The sequence below is a fragment of the Squalius cephalus genome (assembly GCF_949319135.1).
Source record: "Squalius cephalus genome assembly, contig: scaffold_133, whole genome shotgun sequence".
Classification (NCBI taxonomy): Eukaryota; Metazoa; Chordata; class Actinopteri; order Cypriniformes; family Leuciscidae; genus Squalius; species Squalius cephalus.
In genome coordinates, this window is record NW_027645808.1 from 1 (window position 1) to 20,650 (window position 20,650).

The 20,650-nt window shown below is 38.9% G+C and overlaps 1 protein-coding gene across 2 annotated transcripts; it reads left to right on the forward strand.

Annotated features, from left to right (window-relative positions):
* Positions 1-69: 69 nt before the first annotated feature.
* Positions 70-19,336, forward strand: LOC307154213 (uncharacterized protein). 2 transcript variants are annotated; one of them, XM_079898979.1, is made up of 14 exons: positions 85-222; positions 542-734; positions 1,185-1,292; positions 3,148-3,255; positions 4,436-4,543; positions 5,080-5,187; positions 5,724-5,831; positions 6,368-6,475; positions 7,012-7,119; positions 8,478-8,585; positions 9,000-9,624; positions 13,490-13,557; positions 14,192-14,320; positions 19,120-19,336. In XM_079898979.1, the coding sequence occupies exons 1-13, from the start codon at positions 125-127 to the stop codon at positions 14,303-14,305; spliced, it is 1,962 nt and encodes a 653-aa protein (XP_079755105.1). In that variant the 5' UTR covers positions 85-124; the 3' UTR covers positions 14,306-14,320; positions 19,120-19,336. The 2 variants fall into 2 exon arrangements, with proteins under 2 accessions (XP_079755106.1, XP_079755105.1); XM_079898980.1 differs by lacking the exons at positions 6,368-6,475; positions 7,012-7,119; positions 8,478-8,585 and adding an exon at positions 3,792-3,899 and having other exon boundaries at positions 70-222.
* Positions 19,337-20,650: the final 1,314 nt, after the last annotated feature.

A 20,650-nucleotide genomic window follows, 5' to 3' on the forward strand; every position in this document is an offset into this window, starting at 1 on the left:
ATTTGGCATCCTTTATCTATAAGATTTTATTTTTGGTGAAAAAAAAAAAAATCTGTATTTTGCAGGACGTGGTCTATTCGCAAAGGGTGCCTTTTGCAAAGGTGATTTTGAGTACAGGGGAGATATGATAAATGATGCAGAGCTGCAGAGAAGAAGAACATGTTACCACGCATCCTGTGCTGCATTTATGTTTGATTTCATTTGGCGAGGGAAAACATGGTGGTAAGAAGTCAAGTTGCACCATATTCCTTATGCTAAACCAGGGTCTCTCAAACTCAGTCCTGCAGGGCCACTGTCCTGCACAGTTTAGCTCCAACCCTGATCAAACACACCTGAGCGAACTAATCAATGTCTTCAGGATCACTAGAAACTCACAGCTAGGTGTGTTTGATCAGTTTTGGAGCTAAACTGTGCAGGACAGTGGCCCTCCAGGACTGAGTTTGAGAAACCCTGTGCTAAACTATAGTAAAAAAAGACACTGATTTGGGGTGGTATATTGTAATACTTGTATTCATCCTTTTCTCATGCTTTCATATTTAAGTATTGATGCCTCAAGAGAAGATGGATCGTTTCGGCGGATCGTTATTGATGACCACAAATATCCAAATTGTAAGATGAAGAAAACTGACGTCAATGGAAAGCCTCACCTTTGTCTGTTTGCCCTGGATGACATTAAAGAAGGAGAAGAAATTGCCTATGATTATGGAGGAGAAGACTACCCTTGGAGAACACAAGTATGTTGCAAAGCACACTGTGTACAGAATATATCATTGTTGCAACATGTTAAGCAAGTTGTTGGTTGAATAGATTATAATTTGAATCTATTAGAAATCTATGAATCTAATTATGTCTATAAATGATAAGTTAAGTTACGTTTTAGGTCAGTGTTTCTACCCCACCCCTAAAATTTATACATTTAAAGAGTGAGGTGGTACAGTCTTAGGCCACTTTTCTTTCTGCAAGTTATGTGTGGCATGCAATGGCCTTATTGCAACTTATGGGTGAAATGTAATCACAAAAATAAACTAAAGATTAACTATGTAAAATGAAGACATGTTTTAATTGTAAATGTTTTTGTATTTTTTTTTTTTTTTAATTCTGAAATCATGTGGTATCTGCTTCAGATTTATCTCTTGTGTTTCCATGTTCTAATATCTTGTCATTATGAATGTTGTCTCTTACAGATAACCAGCGTTGCCATTAAAACCAGTGCAGCGAGTGCTTCTGATCCTTCTCTCCAGTCAGAGACTCAGATGGATGATGAATCTGCTCAGATCAACTCTCCTCAACAGGTACGTTCACATTCATCTAGGGATGCAACGATACCATTTTTTTCAGAACCGATCCGATCCGATACCAAAAATTCTGAGTATCGGCCGATACCGATCCGTACCGATACCAGCGCAGTTTTTTTTTAATCAAGTAGAATTTCTATTACTCTGTGTTAAACTGATAAGAACTGAAAAAAAAGAAAAACACCAACAAAAAATATATGATCATAATCTGACATAAATGCTATTATAAACTAGATTAGTGGATAATTCAGCAATAAAATTTAGTCTAGAAAAATCACGAGTGCGCAATTAATTGTATAAAATCTGAACATTTTGTGAAAAAAATGTTTAGTGGAGAACAAATTAGAGACAATAAGTGTAACACTAAATCTGGTAAAACTTTACACATTGCTCTTTGTATTGTTGTAAAATACATTCATGAAAAACAAGATAAAAATAGCAATTATTTTATATCCTACTATAAAATTGAGACATTTTTTAAATGTATAGCACAGCTGTTTAATAAGGTAGCAACATAATAGATGGGACAGGACAAGAACGGCTATTAATAATCTTTCATTGCGTCCCTGTATTACGATATGAAAGGCTCCAATACAGTGCGGCCCACAGCGCTTATGCGCATCCCGAGCGCAGAATGATGCTCTTGAAGCAACATGAGTCACAGCGCGCAGCGCGTCGAGTCCGCATTGAAAAGTTTAAAGCACAAAGAAAATACATATGATGCATAGTGTATTATACAGTATCTATCTATGCAATAGTCTATTCAGCATTTTCTTTTAAATTTCAGTTACTGTGCGCGTGAAGAACAAATAGTACCTGACTTTACTCTACTGTTGTGATCTAACAGACACCCGGTGGAAAGTAACATGATTAAGGTACAGCAATAAAGTCCAGCAAGATAAAGTTGTTTTATGTGAAACCATAGACCTTTATCTACAGATCAAGTATAATAATAGTAACATTGAATCATCTTGGAGAGAGTTTCATCGTGTGTTCTGTCATAACCGGACGCGACGCGCTGTTTGAGTGCTGAATGAAGAATGATTGACAGCCGCAGCTGAGGGAAACGTTTACGTGATCTTGAATTTAACACTTAAATATTAATTTATATCTCACATTATACTGTATAATGGCTTCAGAACACTTAAAATATTGTGCACGAAAACTTATGGTGCTTTATAATGTTTGTGGGGCTTAACAATAACACTGAATAGTATACGCACAATATCGGATTTGGATCGGCCTTGTCTGACCGATACCCGATCCGCCAAAAATGGCAGTATCGGAGCCGATTCCGATACTGAGTATCGGATCGGTGCATCCCTACATTCATCACTAAAGATTTAGGTCTACTGTCTCTCTTTGTCATGGTTTAGTGATTTTTAAGCATATTTTGATGCGTATCTGGTGTAAATTAGTAAATTAAACCGTGTAACGACATGTGTCCAGTAGGTTAATGCTAGTGGAGTATTTAGGGCCAGTTTTATCCTTCACAGGGATTTTTTTCTGGATTAATTGTTGCTTTAAAATGGACAGTCACGACGTCCCCACAACACACTTTCAGTCAGTGTTTGAGTTAAAACTTGTGTGTTGAATTTGATGAAACTAGTCCCCATAAGGAACTATAACGTGGTGTGTGAAAGGTCCCCATGAAGGTGTGTGAAAGGTCCCCATGAAGCCGGGTTTTATCCAGATGTGTGTGAGCGCAGACAGGGGTTGACTGGACAGGAATAAATGTTTTAGATGAAGTTGATTTGTCTATTTCTCTGAAATCCTGTGGTATCTGCTTCAGATTTCTCTCTTGTGTTTCCATGTTCTAATATCTTGTCATTATGAATGTTGTCTCTTACAGATAACCAGCGTTGCCATTAAAACCAGTGCAGCGAGTGCTTCTGATCCTTCTCTCCAGTCAGAGACTCAGATGGATGATGAATCTGCTCAGATCAACTCTCCTCAACAGGTACGTTCACATTCATCACTAAAGATTTAGGTCTACTGTCTCTCTTTGTCATGGTTTAGTGATTTTTAGGCATATTTTGATGCGTATCTGGTGTAAATTAGTACATTAAACCGTGTAACGACATGTGTCCTGTAGTTTAGTGCTAGTGGAGTATTTAGGGCCAGTTTTATCCTTCACAGGGAATTATTTTCTAGGTTAATTGTTGCTTTAAAATGGACACTCACGACGTCCCCACAACACACTTTCAGTCAGTGTTTGAGTTCAAACTCATGTGTTGAATTTGATGAAACTAGTCCCCATAAGGAACTATAACATTGTGTGTGAAAGGTCCCCATGAAGGTGTGTGAAAGGTCCCCATGAAGCCGGGTTTTATCCAGATGTGTGTGAGCGCAGACAGGGGTTGACTGGACAGGAATAAATGTTTTAGATGAAGTTGATTTGTCTATTTCTCTGAAATCATGTGGTATCTGCTTCAGATTTCTCTCTTGTGTTTCCATGTTCTAATATCTTGTCATTATGAATGTTGTCTCTTACAGATAACCAGCGTTGCCATTAAAACCAGCGCAGCGAGTGCTTCTGATCCTTCTCTCCAGTCAGAGACTCAGATGGATGATGAATCTGCTCAGATCAACTCTCCTCAACAGGTACGTTCACATTCATCACTAAAGATTTAGGTCTACTGTCTCTCTTTGTCATGGTTTAGTGATTTTTAGGCATATTTTGATGCGTATCTGGTGTAAATTAGTACATTAAACCGTGTAACGACATGTGTCCTGTAGTTTAGTGCTAGTGGAGTATTTAGGGCCAGTTTTATCCTTCACAGGGAATTATTTTCTAGGTTAATTGTTGCTTTAAAATGGACACTCACGACGTCCCCACAACACACTTTCAGTCAGTGTTTGAGTTCAAACTCATGTGTTGAATTTGATGAAACTAGTCCCCATAAGGAACTATAACATTGTGTGTGAAAGGTCCCCATGAAGGTGTGTGAAAGGTCCCCATGAAGCCGGGTTTTATCCAGATGTGTGTGAGCGCAGACAGGGGTTGACTGGACAGGAATAAATGTTTTAGATGAAGTTGATTTGTCTATTTCTCTGAAATCATGTGGTATCTGCTTCAGATTTCTCTCTTGTGTTTCCATGTTCTAATATCTTGTCATTATGAATGTTGTCTCTTACAGATAACCAGCGTTGCCATTAAAACCAGCGCAGCGAGTGCTTCTGATCCTTCTCTCCAGTCAGAGACTCAGATGGATGATGAATCTGCTCAGATCAACTCTCCTCAACAGGTACGTTCACATTCATCACTAAAGATTTAGGTCTACTGTCTCTCTTTGTCATGGTTTAGTGATTTTTAGGCATATTTTGATGCGTATCTGGTGTAAATTAGTACATTAAACCGTGTAACGACATGTGTCCTGTAGTTTAGTGCTAGTGGAGTATTTAGGGCCAGTTTTATCCTTCACAGGGAATTATTTTCTAGGTTAATTGTTGCTTTAAAATGGACACTCACGACGTCCCCACAACACACTTTCAGTCAGTGTTTGAGTTCAAACTCATGTGTTGAATTTGATGAAACTAGTCCCCATAAGGAACTATAACATTGTGTGTGAAAGGTCCCCATGAAGGTGTGTGAAAGGTCCCCATGAAGCCGGGTTTTATCCAGATGTGTGTGAGCGCAGACAGGGGTTGACTGGACAGGAATAAATGTTTTAGATGAAGTTGATTTGTCTATTTCTCTGAAATCATGTGGTATCTGCTTCAGATTTCTCTCTTGTGTTTCCATGTTCTAATATCTTGTCATTATGAATGTTGTCTCTTACAGATAACCAGCGTTGCCATTAAAACCAGCGCAGCGAGTGCTTCTGATCCTTCTCTCCAGTCAGAGACTCAGATGGATGATGAATCTGCTCAGATCAACTCTCCTCAACAGGTACGTTCACATTCATCACTAAAGATTTAGGTCTACTGTCTCTCTTTGTCATGGTTTAGTGATTTTTAGGCATATTTTGATGCGTATCTGGTGTAAATTAGTACATTAAACCGTGTAACGACATGTGTCCTGTAGTTTAGTGCTAGTGGAGTATTTAGGGCCAGTTTTATCCTTCACAGGGAATTATTTTCTAGGTTAATTGTTGCTTTAAAATGGACACTCACGACGTCCCCACAACACACTTTCAGTCAGTGTTTGAGTTCAAACTCATGTGTTGAATTTGATGAAACTAGTCCCCATAAGGAACTATGACATTGTGTGTGAAAGGTCCCCATGAAGGTGTGTGAAAGGTCCCCATGAAGCCGGGTTTTATCCAGATGTGTGTGAGCGCAGACAGGGGTTGACTGGACAGGAATAAATGTTTTAGATGAAGTTGATTTGTCTCTTTCTATAAAATCATGTGGTATCTGCTTCAAATTTTTCTCTTGTGTTTCCATGTTCTAATATCTTGTCATTATGAATGTTGTCTCTTACAGATAACCAGCGTTGCCATTAAAACCAGCGCAGCGAGTGCTTCTGATCCTTCTCTCCAGTCAGAGACTCAGATGGATGATGAATCTGCTCAGATCAACTCTCCTCAACAGGTACGTTCACATTCATCACTAAAGATTTAGGTCTACTGTCTCTCTTTGTCATGGTTTAGTGATTTTTAGGCATATTTTGATGCGTATCTGGTGTAAATTAGTACATTAAACCGTGTAACGACATGTGTCCTGTAGTTTAGTGCTAGTGGAGTATTTAGGGCCAGTTTTATCCTTCACAGGGAATTATTTTCTAGGTTAATTGTTGCTTTAAAATGGACACTCACGACGTCCCCACAACACACTTTCAGTCAGTGTTTGAGTTCAAACTCATGTGTTGAATTTGATGAAACTAGTCCCCATAAGGAACTATGACATTGTGTGTGAAAGGTCCCCATGAAGGTGTGTGAAAGGTCCCCATGAAGCCGGGTTTTATCCAGATGTGTGTGAGCGCAGACAGGGGTTGACTGGACAGGAATAAATGTTTTAGATGAAGTTGATTTGTCTCTTTCTATAAAATCATGTGGTATCTGCTTCAAATTTTTCTCTTGTGTTTCCATGTTCTAATATCTTGTCATTATGAATGTTGTCTCTTACAGATAACCAGCGTTGCCATTAAAACCAGTGCAGCGAGTGCTTCTGATCCTTCTCTCCAGTCAGAGACTCAGATGGATGATGAATCTGCTCAGATCAACTCTCCTCAACAGGTACGTTCACATTCATCACTAAAGATTTAGGTCTACTGTCTCTCTTTGTCATGGTTTAGTGATTTTTAGGCATATTTTGATGCGTATCTGGTGTAAATTAGTACATTAAACCGTGTAACGACATGTGTCCTGTAGTTTAGTGCTAGTGGAGTATTTAGGGCCAGTTTTATCCTTCACAGGGATTTATTTTCTAGGTTAATTGTTGCTTTAAAATGGACACTCACGACGTCCCCACAACACACTTTCAGTCAGTGTTTGAGTTCAAACTCATGTGTTGAATTTGATGAAACTAGTCCCCATAAGGAACTATAACATTGTGTGTGAAAGGTCCCCATGAAGGTGTGTGAAAGGTCCCCATGAAGCCGGGTTTTATCCAGATGTGTGTGAGCGCAGACAGGGGTTGACTGGACAGGAATAAATGTTTTAGATGAAGTTGATTTGTCTATTTCTCTGAAATCATGTGGTATCTGCTTCAGATTTCTCTCTTGTGTTTCCATGTTCTAATATCTTGTCATTATGAATGTTGTCTCTTACAGATAACCAGCGTTGCCATTAAAACCAGCGCAGCGAGTGCTTCTGATCCTTCTCTCCAGTCAGAGACTCAGATGGATGATGAATCTGCTCAGATCAACTCTCCTCAACAGGTACGTTCACATTCATCACTAAAGATTTAGGTCTACTGTCTCTCTTTGTCATGGTTTAGTGATTTTTAGGCATATTTTGATGCGTATCTGGTGTAAATTAGTACATTAAACCGTGTAACGACATGTGTCCTGTAGGGCTGTGTATCACCAACAATGTCACGATACGATACGCATCACGATACTAAAGCCACGATACGATACGTATCACGATATGGATCAATTTTGAATTTCAGAGTAACAGTTTATATGTTTATTGTATAACCAGTGTTATAACAGTTGTGATCACTGAAAAACTATTTAGTTTTTGTCATTAAAAAAACAATGAGTTAAATGAAATAAAAAAATTAAAACTATCTTTTGTTGTTTTGACAACAATATTAATGACAGACATATGGCTTCTGTCCCTTTAATGCACGGATCCTGATTTCATTATACTGTCCCATCATGCGTTTTATGCTTAAGACATAACCGACTGTGTTTAGAGGATACTCAAGACCGAAATGTTTGACATCATTTTGCGTGTTTTTGTTTGTTAAAGTGATATAATCCGCGAAAAATAACTTTTGTTACTCGCGAGCTGTTTGTGAGCGCGTCGAGTATAAACGCCTCGTCCGTTTGGGGAGGTGCGCGCGCAGGCAGCGGAGACTCCTGGCGAAAGTATAAACAAGCCTTCACGCTCTTTGTGAAATTGCGTCTCGCAGAAAGTTTTAAAATGACTGATCTGATTTTATAGTCTGTGTGGATTAATTTACTCATACAATCTACATGCTAAAGTGCAGGACTGATTAAAATTATGCGCAATACCCGCAATCCCGCGCTGAAATTCGAGCCCTGAATTGGCTACATAAGCACAACAGTATCGATACGGCAGCTGCTGTATCGATACGCGCATCGTCAGGAGTTCATGACGATGTATCTTTGTATCGATATTCTGAGCACAGCCCTAGTGTCCTGTAGTTTAGTGCTAGTGGAGTATTTAGGGCCAGTTTTATCCTTCACAGGGAATTATTTTCTAGGTTAATTGTTGCTTTAAAATGGACACTCACGACGTCCCCACAACACACTTTCAGTCAGTGTTTGAGTTCAAACTCATGTGTTGAATTTGATGAAACTAGTCCCCATAAGGAACTATAACATTGTGTGTGAAAGGTCCCCATGAAGGTGTGTGACAGGTCCCCATGAAGCCGGGTTTTATCCAGATGTGTGTGAGCGCAGACAGGGGTTGACTGGACAGGAATAAATGTTTTAGATGAAGTTGATTTGTCTCTTTCTATAAAATCATGTGGTATCTGCTTCAGATTTCTCTCTTGTGTTTCCATGTTCTAATATCTTGTCATTATGAATGTTGTCTCTTACAGATAACCAGCGTTGCCATTAAAACCAGCGCAGCGAGTGCTTCTGATCCTTCTCTCCAGTCAGAGACTCAGATGGATGATGAATCTGCTCAGATCAACTCTCCTCAACAGGTACGTTCACATTCATCACTAAAGATTTAGGTCTACTGTCTCTCTTTGTCATGGTTTAGTGATTTTTAGGCATATTTTGATGCGTATCTGGTGTAAATTAGTACATTAAACCATGTAACGACATGTGTCCTGTAGTTTAGTGCTAGTGGAGTATTTAGGGCCAGTTTTATCCTTCACAGGGATTTATTTTCTAGGTTAATTGTTGCTTTAAAATGGACACTCACGACGTCCCCACAACACACTTTCAGTCAGTGTTTGAGTTCAAACTTGTGTGTTGAATATGATGAAACTAGTCCCCATAAGGAAATATAACGTTGTGTGTGAAAGGTCCTCATGAAGCTGGTTTTAATCAAGATGTGTGTGTGTGAGCAAGGTTTGCTGGACAGGAATAATTGTTTTTTTTTTCTGGCAAAGGTGTGTCTAGCCCAGATGATTCTCTTTAACCGGCGCAGGGAAGGAGTGGTTTCGAGCATGCCTTTGTCTGCATTTCTATCAAGAGACACTTCTGATCCACATGAGGATGTGGACTGGGCACTCTCTGAAGTGGAAAACAATCTCTGCAGACACTTCACAAGGGTTATCGCAAGGGGGAAGCGTGGTCGACCAGTTCCAATTCTTCTGACTTCAAAAATGCTATGTGCCTTAGAACTCCTTGTTAAGCAGAGAGAGGCTTGTGGGGTTCTGAAAGACAATTCCTATATGTTTGCAAGACCAGAAGCCATGACATATTTTCGAGGGTCAGACTGCCTCCGTGGCTTTGCAAAGGTGTGTGACGCAAAGTGTCCCAAGTCACTGACATCTACAAGACTGCGAAAGCATGCCGCAACCCTTTCAACAGTGCTGAATATGACTGACACCGAGATGGACCAGCTGGCAAACTTTCTTGGACACGACATAAGAATCCATCATGAGTTCTATCGACTCCCTGAGAAGACCCTGCAACTTGCCAAGATCAGCAAAGTTCTAATGGCTCTTGAGCAAGGAAGATTAGCTGAGTTCCATGGCAAGAACTTGGATGAAATTGGGATAGATCCTGATGGTGTGGTATTTTATTTGACTTTTGTTTGATTTTCTGTTTACCATCTATTAGGGGTGTAACGATACACGTATTCGTATTGAACTGTTTGGTACGATGCTTTCGGTTCTGTGTTCGGTACGCATTTTCAAACCGAACGGGTTCGTTGGACCATTTTTCCTGCCGACCAAAATTTCGTTATTTCAAATGTAGGCGGGTCGCGTGTGGCAAGCGCTCTCGTTATGTAAGAGACGCCGGCGCGACCACAACATTGTCCAACGTCAAATGGCAAACGTAATGCAAGCGGAACGAAACTGCTCGTTATTGTGTGGTTGACGGACCGTTTATCAGTTTGGACCAGTGCAGCGCGAGCTGATCATGATCATACGACACTGTTACTACACAGCGCTAATAAGAGATCCAGTAAAGAAATCATTTGAATTCGCCACAGAAGTAATAACATCGCTGAGAGATCTTGTGAGAAACATTCACATTTCTCCGTTATTAACGGTTCAAACAGCTCTGACGTGGAAACCAGGAGAAACATTGTGCCATAAATGAACTATCCGGTGTCCACAGATGGATTTACCATGGATTTACTGTAGTAACACTAACTGCAACCATGGAAGTTTGGCAGGAATAGTAGGCTATAATGCCTTCAAGTAACATTACGTTGGTTTTATTTTGACATTAAAATAAACTCGATATTACAACAGAAACGTTTAACTCTCTCTTTTCCAGCACTTTAGACACAGTTGCTCCGTTGCGCTTAAAGAAGATTAAAGAAAATAGTCCAACGCCGTGGTACAACGAGCACACTCAGGCCCTTAAGAGAGCAGCCAGAAAAATGGAGCGCAACTGGAAGAAAACAAAACTAGAGGTATTTCGCATTTCATGGAAGGAGAGCTCAATTACTTACAGAGAGGCTTTAAAAGCTGCTAGATCTGCTTATTTTTCAACCCTATTAGAAGAAAATAAACATAATCCTAGGTATTTATTTGAAACGGTGGCTAAACTAACGAAAAATAAAGCTTCAAGCACCGAAGTTTCCAAGCAACACAGCAGTAATGATTTTATGAACTTCTTCACTTATAAGATTGATAATATCAGGGACAAAATTATAACTATGCAACCGTCTACTACAGTATCGCATCAGGCAGTGCATCGTAGTCTCCCTGAGGAAAAATTGGATTAATTCGTTGATATAGGAGAGGAAGAATTTACTAAACTCATTAAATCATCTAAATCTACAACATGTATGTTAGACCCTATACCAACTAAGCTACTGAAAGAAATACTTCCAGAGGTCATAGATCCTCTTCTTAATATCATTAATTCGTCTTTGTCTCTAGGATACGTACCAAAAACCTTTAAGCTGGCTATGATTAAACCGCTTGTTAAAAAAACGCAACTTGATCCTACAGAATTAGTCAATTATAGGCCGATCTCGAATCTACCTTTTCTGTCAAAGATATTAGAAAAGGCAGTATCCTCACAACTGTGTTCCTTTCTTGAAAGAAATGATCTCTGCGAGGATTTCCAGTCAGGATTTAGACCGTACCATAGTACCGAGACAGCTCTCGTTAGAGTCACAAATGATTTGCTCTTATCATCCGATCGTGGTTGTATCTCTCTATTAGTGTTACTCGATCTTAGTGCTGCATTTGACACCATTGACCACAACGTTCTTTTAAATAGATTAGAACATTATGTTGGCATTAGTGGAAATGCACTAGCATGGTTTAAATCATACTTATCTGACCGTTATCAGTTTGTAGCAGTAAATGATGAGATGTCTCATCGATCACAAGTTCAGTATGGCGTACCACAAGGCTCAGTACTAGGACCGCTGCTGTTCACTCTGTACATGCTACCATTAGGAGAAATCATTAGGAAACATGGCATTAGCTTTCACTGTTATGCTGATGATACTCAGCTCTATATTTCTTCAAAACCTAACGAAACTTATCAATTCACAAAATGAACGGAATGCATAGCGGATATAAAAAAATTGGATGACTCGTAATTTCCTACTTCTAAATTCTGAAAAAACAGAGTTTCTAATTATTGGACAAAAAACTTCCTCACGTAATAACCTAGAATACTATCTAACACTTGATGGCTGCTCTGTTAAGTCTTCGTCGTCGGTTAGGAACCTGGGTGTGCTCTTTGATACCAATCTTTCATTTGAAAGTCACGTGTCTAGTATCTGTAAAACTGCATTTTTCCATTTAAAAATATATCTAAAATACACCATATGCTCTCATTGACAAATGCGGAACAATTAGTTCATGCGTTCATGACCTCAAGGCTAGATTATTGTAATGCTCTACTGGGTGGTTGTCCTGCACGCTTAATAAACAAACTACAGCTGGTCCAAAACGCAGCAGCTCGAGTTCTTACTAGAACCAGGAAGTATGACCATATTAGCCCGGTTCTGTCAAAACTGCATTGGCTCCCTATTAAACATCGCATAAATTTTAAAATATTGCTGATCACTTACAAAGCACTAAATGGTTTAGCTCCGCAGTACTTGAGCGAGCTCTTAACGCATTATAGTCCGTCACGTCTATTGCGATCTCAAAATTCCGGCCAGTTACTAATACCTAGAATATCAAAATCGACTGCTGGCGGTAGATCCTTTTCCTATTTAGCACCAAAACTCTGGAACAGTCTTCCTACCATTGTCCGGGAAGCAGACACACTCTGTCAGTTCAAAGCTAGACTAAAGACACATCTCTTTGACCTAGCTTTCACATAATACATTATAGACTTCTATAATTTAATGTTAGGCTGCATATATTAGGTCAGCCGGAACCGGGAACACTTCCCAAAAATCCTGATGTACTCGTTACATCATGAGAAGAATGGCATCTACGCTAATTTTAGTGTCTGTGTTTATCCCGAGGTTTTCCTGCAGCCTGCCGGATCCAGGCCGTATCCAGATCTGACGAATGACTTTCGCCTGGACCGATGACAACGCAGTGCTGAAGTGCCAACTAGTCTCTCCCTATGGAGGATCCCACTACCACTCTACAGATAAGGCGTTGTCGGGAAAGGCGTTGTTCGTTTCGCGTTCCTACCCCAAAGCAACAAAATAAAATAAAATTCTTTATCAAAATTTATAAGGAAAGACAAGTACTTTGTTTAGGCTTGGCTTGTAGGGAATTCCTAACCTGCGTATATTCAAACGCACATATCTATAGAACCCATTCTAAATGCGCATGTGAACGCCATCAGCGTTTCTCACAGGTTCGCGTTTAAAGTCTGTGTAGAGGGAATGGTGTCGTCTTAGCGGCTACATTGCTTGATCGTTGCGACGGAAGCAAATCAATCAAAACTAACTTTAGATGGAAATAACTTAACTCTGCTGTAAAGCCGAAACAATCTCTGTTTCCTTAAATTATAAGCTTATCTCTGTAAAGCTGCTTTGAGACAATCTACATTGTTAAAAGCGCTATATAAATGAAGATGACTTGACTTGACATTGTAAATACAATTGCTGCCCTCAAATGTTAATCTGAACTAAAATAAACCTTTGTTTATAACTACTACAATATTACATTTCACTTTTTCCAAGGAGCGTTTTGTTTTATATGCTCCTAAGAAGAGTCAATTATAGCTCCAGAATTGCTCAAAGTAAAAAAAAATCATACTTTATGATGTTAGTTTTAATAAAAAAAAGAATAAAAAAATTAAATCAAGGAAATTACTCTGGCATTTTTTTTCTTTTTGCTGTATCAAAAACGTACCGAACCGTGACACAAGTGTATCGTATTGAACTGAAACGTAAATTTTGTGAACCGTTACACCCCTACCATCTATTCGTATACCAGGTGTTTACGATCCATTATATACCATTGTTAAGCTGTACTTTGAACTTCCACAGAAACGTTATTGACTGTGATGAGGAAGACGGGAGCATACAAGAGGGACACTGTTCATCTACTGTTGACGGTTTGTATTACTGTCAAAATACACTACTACATTTTGCAGTTATTCATAATTTTCAGTCACGTAACTTGTGAAGACCTGACAGACAAAAATATTGTTCTAACATCATAGCCAACATTAAAGAAGATGCTTCAGTATGCTGAACAAATGTTTTTTTTTTTGACGAAACGGCTCATTGTGTAATGAATCAAATGCCTCCAAGCTATTCTTCAACTAAATTACACTAAACATTCATTCTGGAGTGAATATTTTTTTGTGAGTTTACTACCATAAAAAATATATTTCATAGGAGAAACTTGTACATTTTTCATTTTTCATAAAACACTAGCTGATCTGCTCTCTTCTCGTGTTGGTTGTGTCATGGCACAAAACGAATCATGTCAGATGATTAAGACATGAAATAAAATGGTTATACTCAATTTACTTGCACTTATATTTGATTAAATGTCTGCTGGAAAGATGTAGTTCAATTATACTTGCAATAATGAACAATTGCACAGGTTTAGGGTTTATTGTACTTTAATGATTTTAAATAATTAGTGCATAAGTGTGACAAATAACAGTGTATTGTCAGCATTCTATAGTACATTTAAATTGTATCTTTCTGAAAATGTTGAACTTTGATTATTTTCCATAGAACCATCAGCAGAGGTGGCACTTCCTCCTACCAAGAGGAATGACATGCCGCCACCACCCAAGAGACCCAGACCACCATCAGATGAAGAGATGCCTACAGGAGCCAGTGCTGTGAGGCCTTCTTCCAAAGGTGAACTCTTTACACATTTCTTAGACTAAATTAGACCCTTTAGGAGCACTTTAACACCCAGATCTCAGACCAGGGGCCTCATTTATAAAACTGTGCGTAGGAACCTTACTAAAAGTGTACGTGCGCCCGAAAGCCAAAAATGGCGTACGCAAAAAAATATTCAGACTTATAAAACCGTGCGTACGCCAGAACCTGCGCAGAATTCACTTTATAAATCCCAGTCAGCGGAAGATTGTGCGTACATGCATCTCCACCCGAAATAACCATATGTGGAGCTTACGACGCCTAGTTTTACTATGCAGATCCTCATCTACATATAATTTGACTACATAACTGAGGGAAGGAGGTTGTTCCCCAAAATCTCGCAATACATGGCCCCGGTCATCCTCTCCTTAATACAGTGCAGTCGCCCTGTCCCATGTGCAGAAAAACACCCCCAAAGCATGATGCTACCACCCCCATGCTTCACAGTAGGGATGGTGTTCTTGGGATGGTACTCATCATTCTTCTTCCTCCAAACACGTTTAGTGGAATTATGACCAAAAAGTTCTATTTTGGTCTCATCTGATCACATGACTTTCTCCCATGACTCCTCTGGATCATCCAAATGGTCATTGGCAAACTTAAGACGGGCCTTGACATGTGCTGGTTTAAGCAGGGGAACCTTCCGTGCCATGCATGATTTCAAACCATGACGTCTTAGTGTATTACCAACAGTAACCTTGGAAACGGTGGTCCCAGCTCTTTTTAGGTCATTGACCAGCTCCTCCCGTGTAGTTCTGGGCTGATTTCTCACCTTTCTTAGGATCATTGAGACCCCACGAGGTGAGATCTTGCATGGAGCCCCAGTCCGAGGGAGATTGACAGTCATGTTGCTCAGGAACCCATCTGTAGTTGTTTAGAGGGTTACTTGGTTGATGCTAGAATCTACTAGGTGTTTTGTGGCACTAGTAGGAACTGTAGCTGTTCTAAAAATGAAAACACCGAATCAGTAATAACTAGCCTAACCCCTGGAGCAGTTTGAGTGGATGGATGCATAAAAATAACTTGCAGCCAAGACATTGATCCTAATATATTTTCCTTTTCTCCAATGACCATTTCAGGCCAAGTGACTGAATGTAAAAATCACTGTTTGATTGACAGTGTAATTCTATTTATAGGTAGAGTGCAAATTAATTTCTCTTGCAATATAGATGCTGACATAAATACTAGGGCTGCCCTCGACTAAAGTTTTTTTTTTTCTAGTCGACTAGTAGTCGTTCATTAAGCTATTAGTCAACTAATCGCATTTTTATATTAATAAGCCATAACTCATAATAATGAGCCTTTAATTGCCTATATAATACATAGCCTAATTAGCGATCAAGCGCACACTTAAAGTTCCGCAGCGCACCGGCAAAAATAATGATTGAGTGTGTCTTGTGTCAGAAGGAGACTGTCTAAACAAACATTGTAATAATTTATTGATATTCTCGGCTGCAGAGATTAAGTCGATGATACAGACTCGTCATCTCCGCAGTGACTCGCATTTCATACGGATTACATAATCTGAGTATTTATTTTCCACTTGAATTGATTCGTTTAAAAGCAGACATTTCAAGCTTTCTATAGATATATTTCTCACGTGTGTGTGTGTGTGAGGCAGGGTGGGAATTATGTAATTTTAGGGGCAAGGCCATTTGGCCTCCACCTTTTCTTTTTTTTTTAGGGGCACCAAGGCCATATGACAGGGCACAAAGGCCATTGAGTACAATTCGATGGTTTTCCCATTCAGATTGATACCATAACATCCTAATTTGGAATAAGACATGGATTATGACTTTTTTAATAAAAAAAAACATTTTTTAATGAGAGAGAGAGAGCGCCATTACATCCAGAAGGTATACACCCTCACACAACAATAGAAACAACATAAATGCCAATAAAAGCATTCAGAAACAACACAAATGCCAATAAAAGCATTCAAAATATTCATTCAGTCCTCTATATCATGTGAGTGTGAGAGAGAGAACCATTCCATCCAGAAGGTATACACCCTCACAATCATTATTGCTCAGCGCTCAACGCAGTTTGCTTCGCGCTCCACTCAAATCGCCCCCCGCTCGCTCCAAAAAAGGAAAAAAATCTACATGTATATCACTTGTAGCGGTCCCCAAGCTTTTTTGCGCCACAGATCGGTTTAATATCAGACAATATTTTCACGGACCGGCCTTAAAGGTGTGGCGGATAAATACAACAAAATAAAATGATACGAACGGCATAAAACCTGGGGTATTTTTTTTAGCCTATAATAATAAACGTGAATCCAATGTGTGGGCCTACTAGCAACTTTATTAGCAGCATCCTCTAACATCGCGCCTAAAAACAACTGAGAAAGTCTGAACACAAACAAAATGCCCCCAAAAGAAAAGAATCTCTATGTTTTCGGTGCTGATGCGATGTAAGGGTGGCGCTGCTGCCAATAAAGCACCTAAAAGCTGTCACAACGAACCGGCAAAATTAATGATTATGAATATGTAAAATATAGCAGGAGACATTTTAATTGTTTACTAATAAACCAGTTTTTTTTTTTTTTTATGTCTGTGTCGGCTGGAAAGATGCTGACTCGCGATCTTCGCAGTAGTGAACGCGCCAGAGAGAATTGCACATTTCATACGGATTACATAAGAGAGAAGTCTGTTTTCTTTCGTTTTGAATTGTTCTGTTTAAAAGTAGACATTTCAAGCTTTATATATATGTCTCAGGTCTGTGAGGCAAGTAGGCTATACTTGTCTGTAACATTGTGGTTTTTTTTTTTTTGTGAAATAAATTTCTAAATAAATGCGACTTATAGTCCAGTGCGACTTAGGCTAGGCCTATACTGTATGTGTTTTTTCTTCTTCATGGCGCATTTTTTGACTGTTGCGATTTATACTCCGGAGCGACTTATTAATAGTAGGCTACATAATGGTTTGGAGTTTTTGAACTCCATTATTGAGCTGAGTTTTGACTGAAAATAGTCTACTGTTGATGACTGTGCAAGACAGATGGATTCAGGGTCAGGCTTGACTAAGCATGCATCAGACTCGTGGTGTGAGCGGAGCGAAACTGGAGCGGGAAATAGGGCGACGCTCTGTCCTTTTGAAATTGCCGCTCTGCGCTCTGTCCAAGATCCGCCCGCTCGCGCTCCCCGCTCGCTCCCGCTCCACTCCGCTCACATGCTCTGCTTTATACATGGAACTTGGACAGGGCCAGGGCACACAGGCCACTGTGGCCGTACGATGATTTTTTTTTCACGGGGCATGAAGGCCAAAGTGTAGGGCAACGGCGGCCGTGGCCGCGGTATAATTCCCACCCTGGTGTGAGGCGAGTATACGCTGAGTTTCGGCTCATTTCTGTGATGCTCAAGTTCACTGAGACAGCAGAAAGCACATCCTGATTGTTTTCATTATTTTACAAAGCACAACATTTTGTAGTTATTGTGAGTTTACAGAAATAAGAGTTGAACCTTTACAGTTTGCATTACTCTGTCCTTTTATTCATACAGATAAGAGTATTGAAAGTTAAATGATCGCGCCGGCGCCTGTATGTCCTGCGACTAACCGACTAATAAAAGACCTAATAAATAATAATTATAAAAGACCTAATAAATAATAATAATAATAATAGTCGCTTTGGTGCATTTCTCACATCACTATTTACATTTGCACAACAGTTAGTTCAACCTCCACAACATTTAGTCATTTGTGCACATCATAGTAGCAGTTTCTCATTCCTTCCAACAAACTGCAAATGCTTTTGGACATGCATCTATTGCTTTCATACAACTCTCTGCTGTTTTATAACATTATCATTTGCTTATGTCATGTCAGTCAAAATTAACTATACTTGTGAATGCTGAATAGTCATTCCATATAAAACTAATAGTCCTCATTTCATTGCTTGAGTCATTACATACAAAAATGTTGAACTAGTTATCAAAATCTGTCAAGCAAATTTTACACTTTTTTTTTTAATTATTATTATTATTTTTCTGAAAATGCCTCCTAAATTGAATAATTTCTCTCAGGTGAATCTCAGCTTTCACTGATGAGGAACATCTGGATGTGCATGAATGATTACAGTACTATGTACTGTATGTTGTATGTTCAGTTCCAATATGTACTGCAATATTGTTTACAGTTGTGCATAGCTCTATGCATAGCTGTATTTATTTCATTTGCACAATGCTGTGAACAAATTAGAATTGCAAAGAGCATATGCAGTAAAAATGTGAAACATACATATTCAGTGTCTTGTACTCTGTTACCTCACTAAATACAGTAATGTGTAACTTTACTGTATTTTTCAAATGGCTGTTCAAATAGTATATAGTGCTATCTTGAGCATGTACAGGTAGTGTTACCAAGATCTGACTTTTTTGCAATGGAAAACATTTACAGAATAAACTGTCATAATGAAAACATAACCAAGCCATTTGACTATCTTGTTCATAAACAATGGTGTCAGGACTTTTCATCTTGATGACACTGACACTTTCATTGACATGAATACTTGCTTTTGAGGAATGAGCTATCCATTTTGAGCAAGTGATACGCTTTTGCAGGTTATCAACTAGGTTTTGCAGTTTGTACTAATTGTTCTGAGAACTGCTTTAACTGTTGTGCAAATGTAAATAGTGATGTGAGAAATGCACCAAAGCGACTGAGAAAAACTGTAATAACCAGACCTAATAAATACTGATAATAGGATTCAGAACTTCGGATTGGAATTCCAGCACACACTTTATCATTTCAATTGTTTTTTCTGTCCACTTTTAGGTAAAAGTACCCAGAAGACACCCTGGCAGCAGACAGAGGTGCAGGCGGTGGAAAGGCACATGAAGCGATTCATCACATTCATCACATCGTTCATTGTACAAGCAAAGAGCGACTGTGACAAATGTTTAAAAGCTGAACCAGAAGCACTGAAGAACCGCGATTTGAAGACCGTAAAGTTTTACATTTATTAGTAGTGAATAAATGTGTTGAAGCTCAATTAGTAGTAGATTTTGTTTTATTTTTTATAAGTATCAGGTGAATGAGTAGCAGCTGATGCTGGGAGGTTGGCCGAAAAAATTACAATTATAGAAAGAATAGTTTGAAGTGGAAAGGTTTAAATGTTTGACCTGTGGGTATGAAATGGGTTGGAAAATATCCAGACAATAATTCATTACTTGCATGCAGTCCTTTGTTGCAGTGAAAAAGTTCTCCATTCACATATAATCCACTTCAATCACACTAATATTCCAATCAATTGTAAGAACAATCAATCGATCCAAACAAATATTCTGCATGTTGAGGAGATGATTACAAGCACAACACTAGGGCCTGGTTTCACAGACAGGATTTAGATTAAACCAGGATTAGGCCTTTAGTTCAGTTAGGACATTTAAGTAGCTTTTATAAACGTGTCTTAGAAATAAGCATTACTGGTGTGCATCTTGAGACAAAACAATGGCACTTGGACACAAAGGACTTAATTTAAGATGTGCTTTCAGTTAAAACGGCTTAAACACACACTTTAGTCTGAGACTATCTTAAGGCTGGTCTGTGAAACTGGCCATAGGTGTTCTATGCAAGAGTGAAGCTTGGTTGTAGATTGAACCCATTTTTTTTAAGGGCAAATGGACAAATGCAATCTGAGGAATTACTTCGTATAAATGCCTATTATTTGTCATTAGTAATATATTTCTTGTTCTATCTAGGTCCCCACAAATCAAAAGGGGAAGTTGTGTGAATTATGCAAATTAAGTCCCCACAAATCAAATAGGAGGTTGTGTGAATTATGCAAATTAGGTCCCCACAAATCTAATGGGAGGTTGTGTGAATTATGCAAATATTATGCAAAGTTGGTCCCTATAAGACATGTCAACTCGATTTTTCAAAAGTCCCCATAACGCATGGTCAAATCATTACTTCATCAATTCAGATATCTGAAGGCGTGTATAAGTTATCAAAGCTATGGTAAGTATCCCTAATTTTTTTCATACCTCTAGAACCTTTAGAAAGGGTGGTCCCCACAAGTGATGATCATAAAGTTGGTCCCCATTCAGCATGGAAACCAGTATGTGTGTGTGTGTGTGTGTGTGTGTGTGTTTTTTTTTTTTTTTTTTTTTCAGTAACTTGTCTTTGCCATATTTTATCAAAATGAAGTTGTTCTGCTTCTGAAACGAGTCCTTTTTTCTTTTCGGTTGACGTCCAATCGCTATATGTAACGCCCACTTTTCATGATCCAATCAATTCCTGATTGATAAAACCTAGTCCTGCCCTGATTTTTTTCTTGTTGAATATCTTTTTCACTCAAAAATGG

Bases quoted from the DNA above. Each gene is read 5' to 3' on its own strand.
- LOC307154213 (XM_079898979.1), top strand. From the start codon at position 125: ATGATAAATGATGCAGAGCTGCAGAGAAGAAGAACATGTTACCACGCA. The intron at 5,832-6,367 runs GTACGTTCACAT...TGTCTCTTACAG, and splicing joins AGATCAACTCTCCTCAACAG to ATAACCAGCGTTGCCATTAA. The intron at 7,120-8,477 runs GTACGTTCACAT...TGTCTCTTACAG, and splicing joins AGATCAACTCTCCTCAACAG to ATAACCAGCGTTGCCATTAA.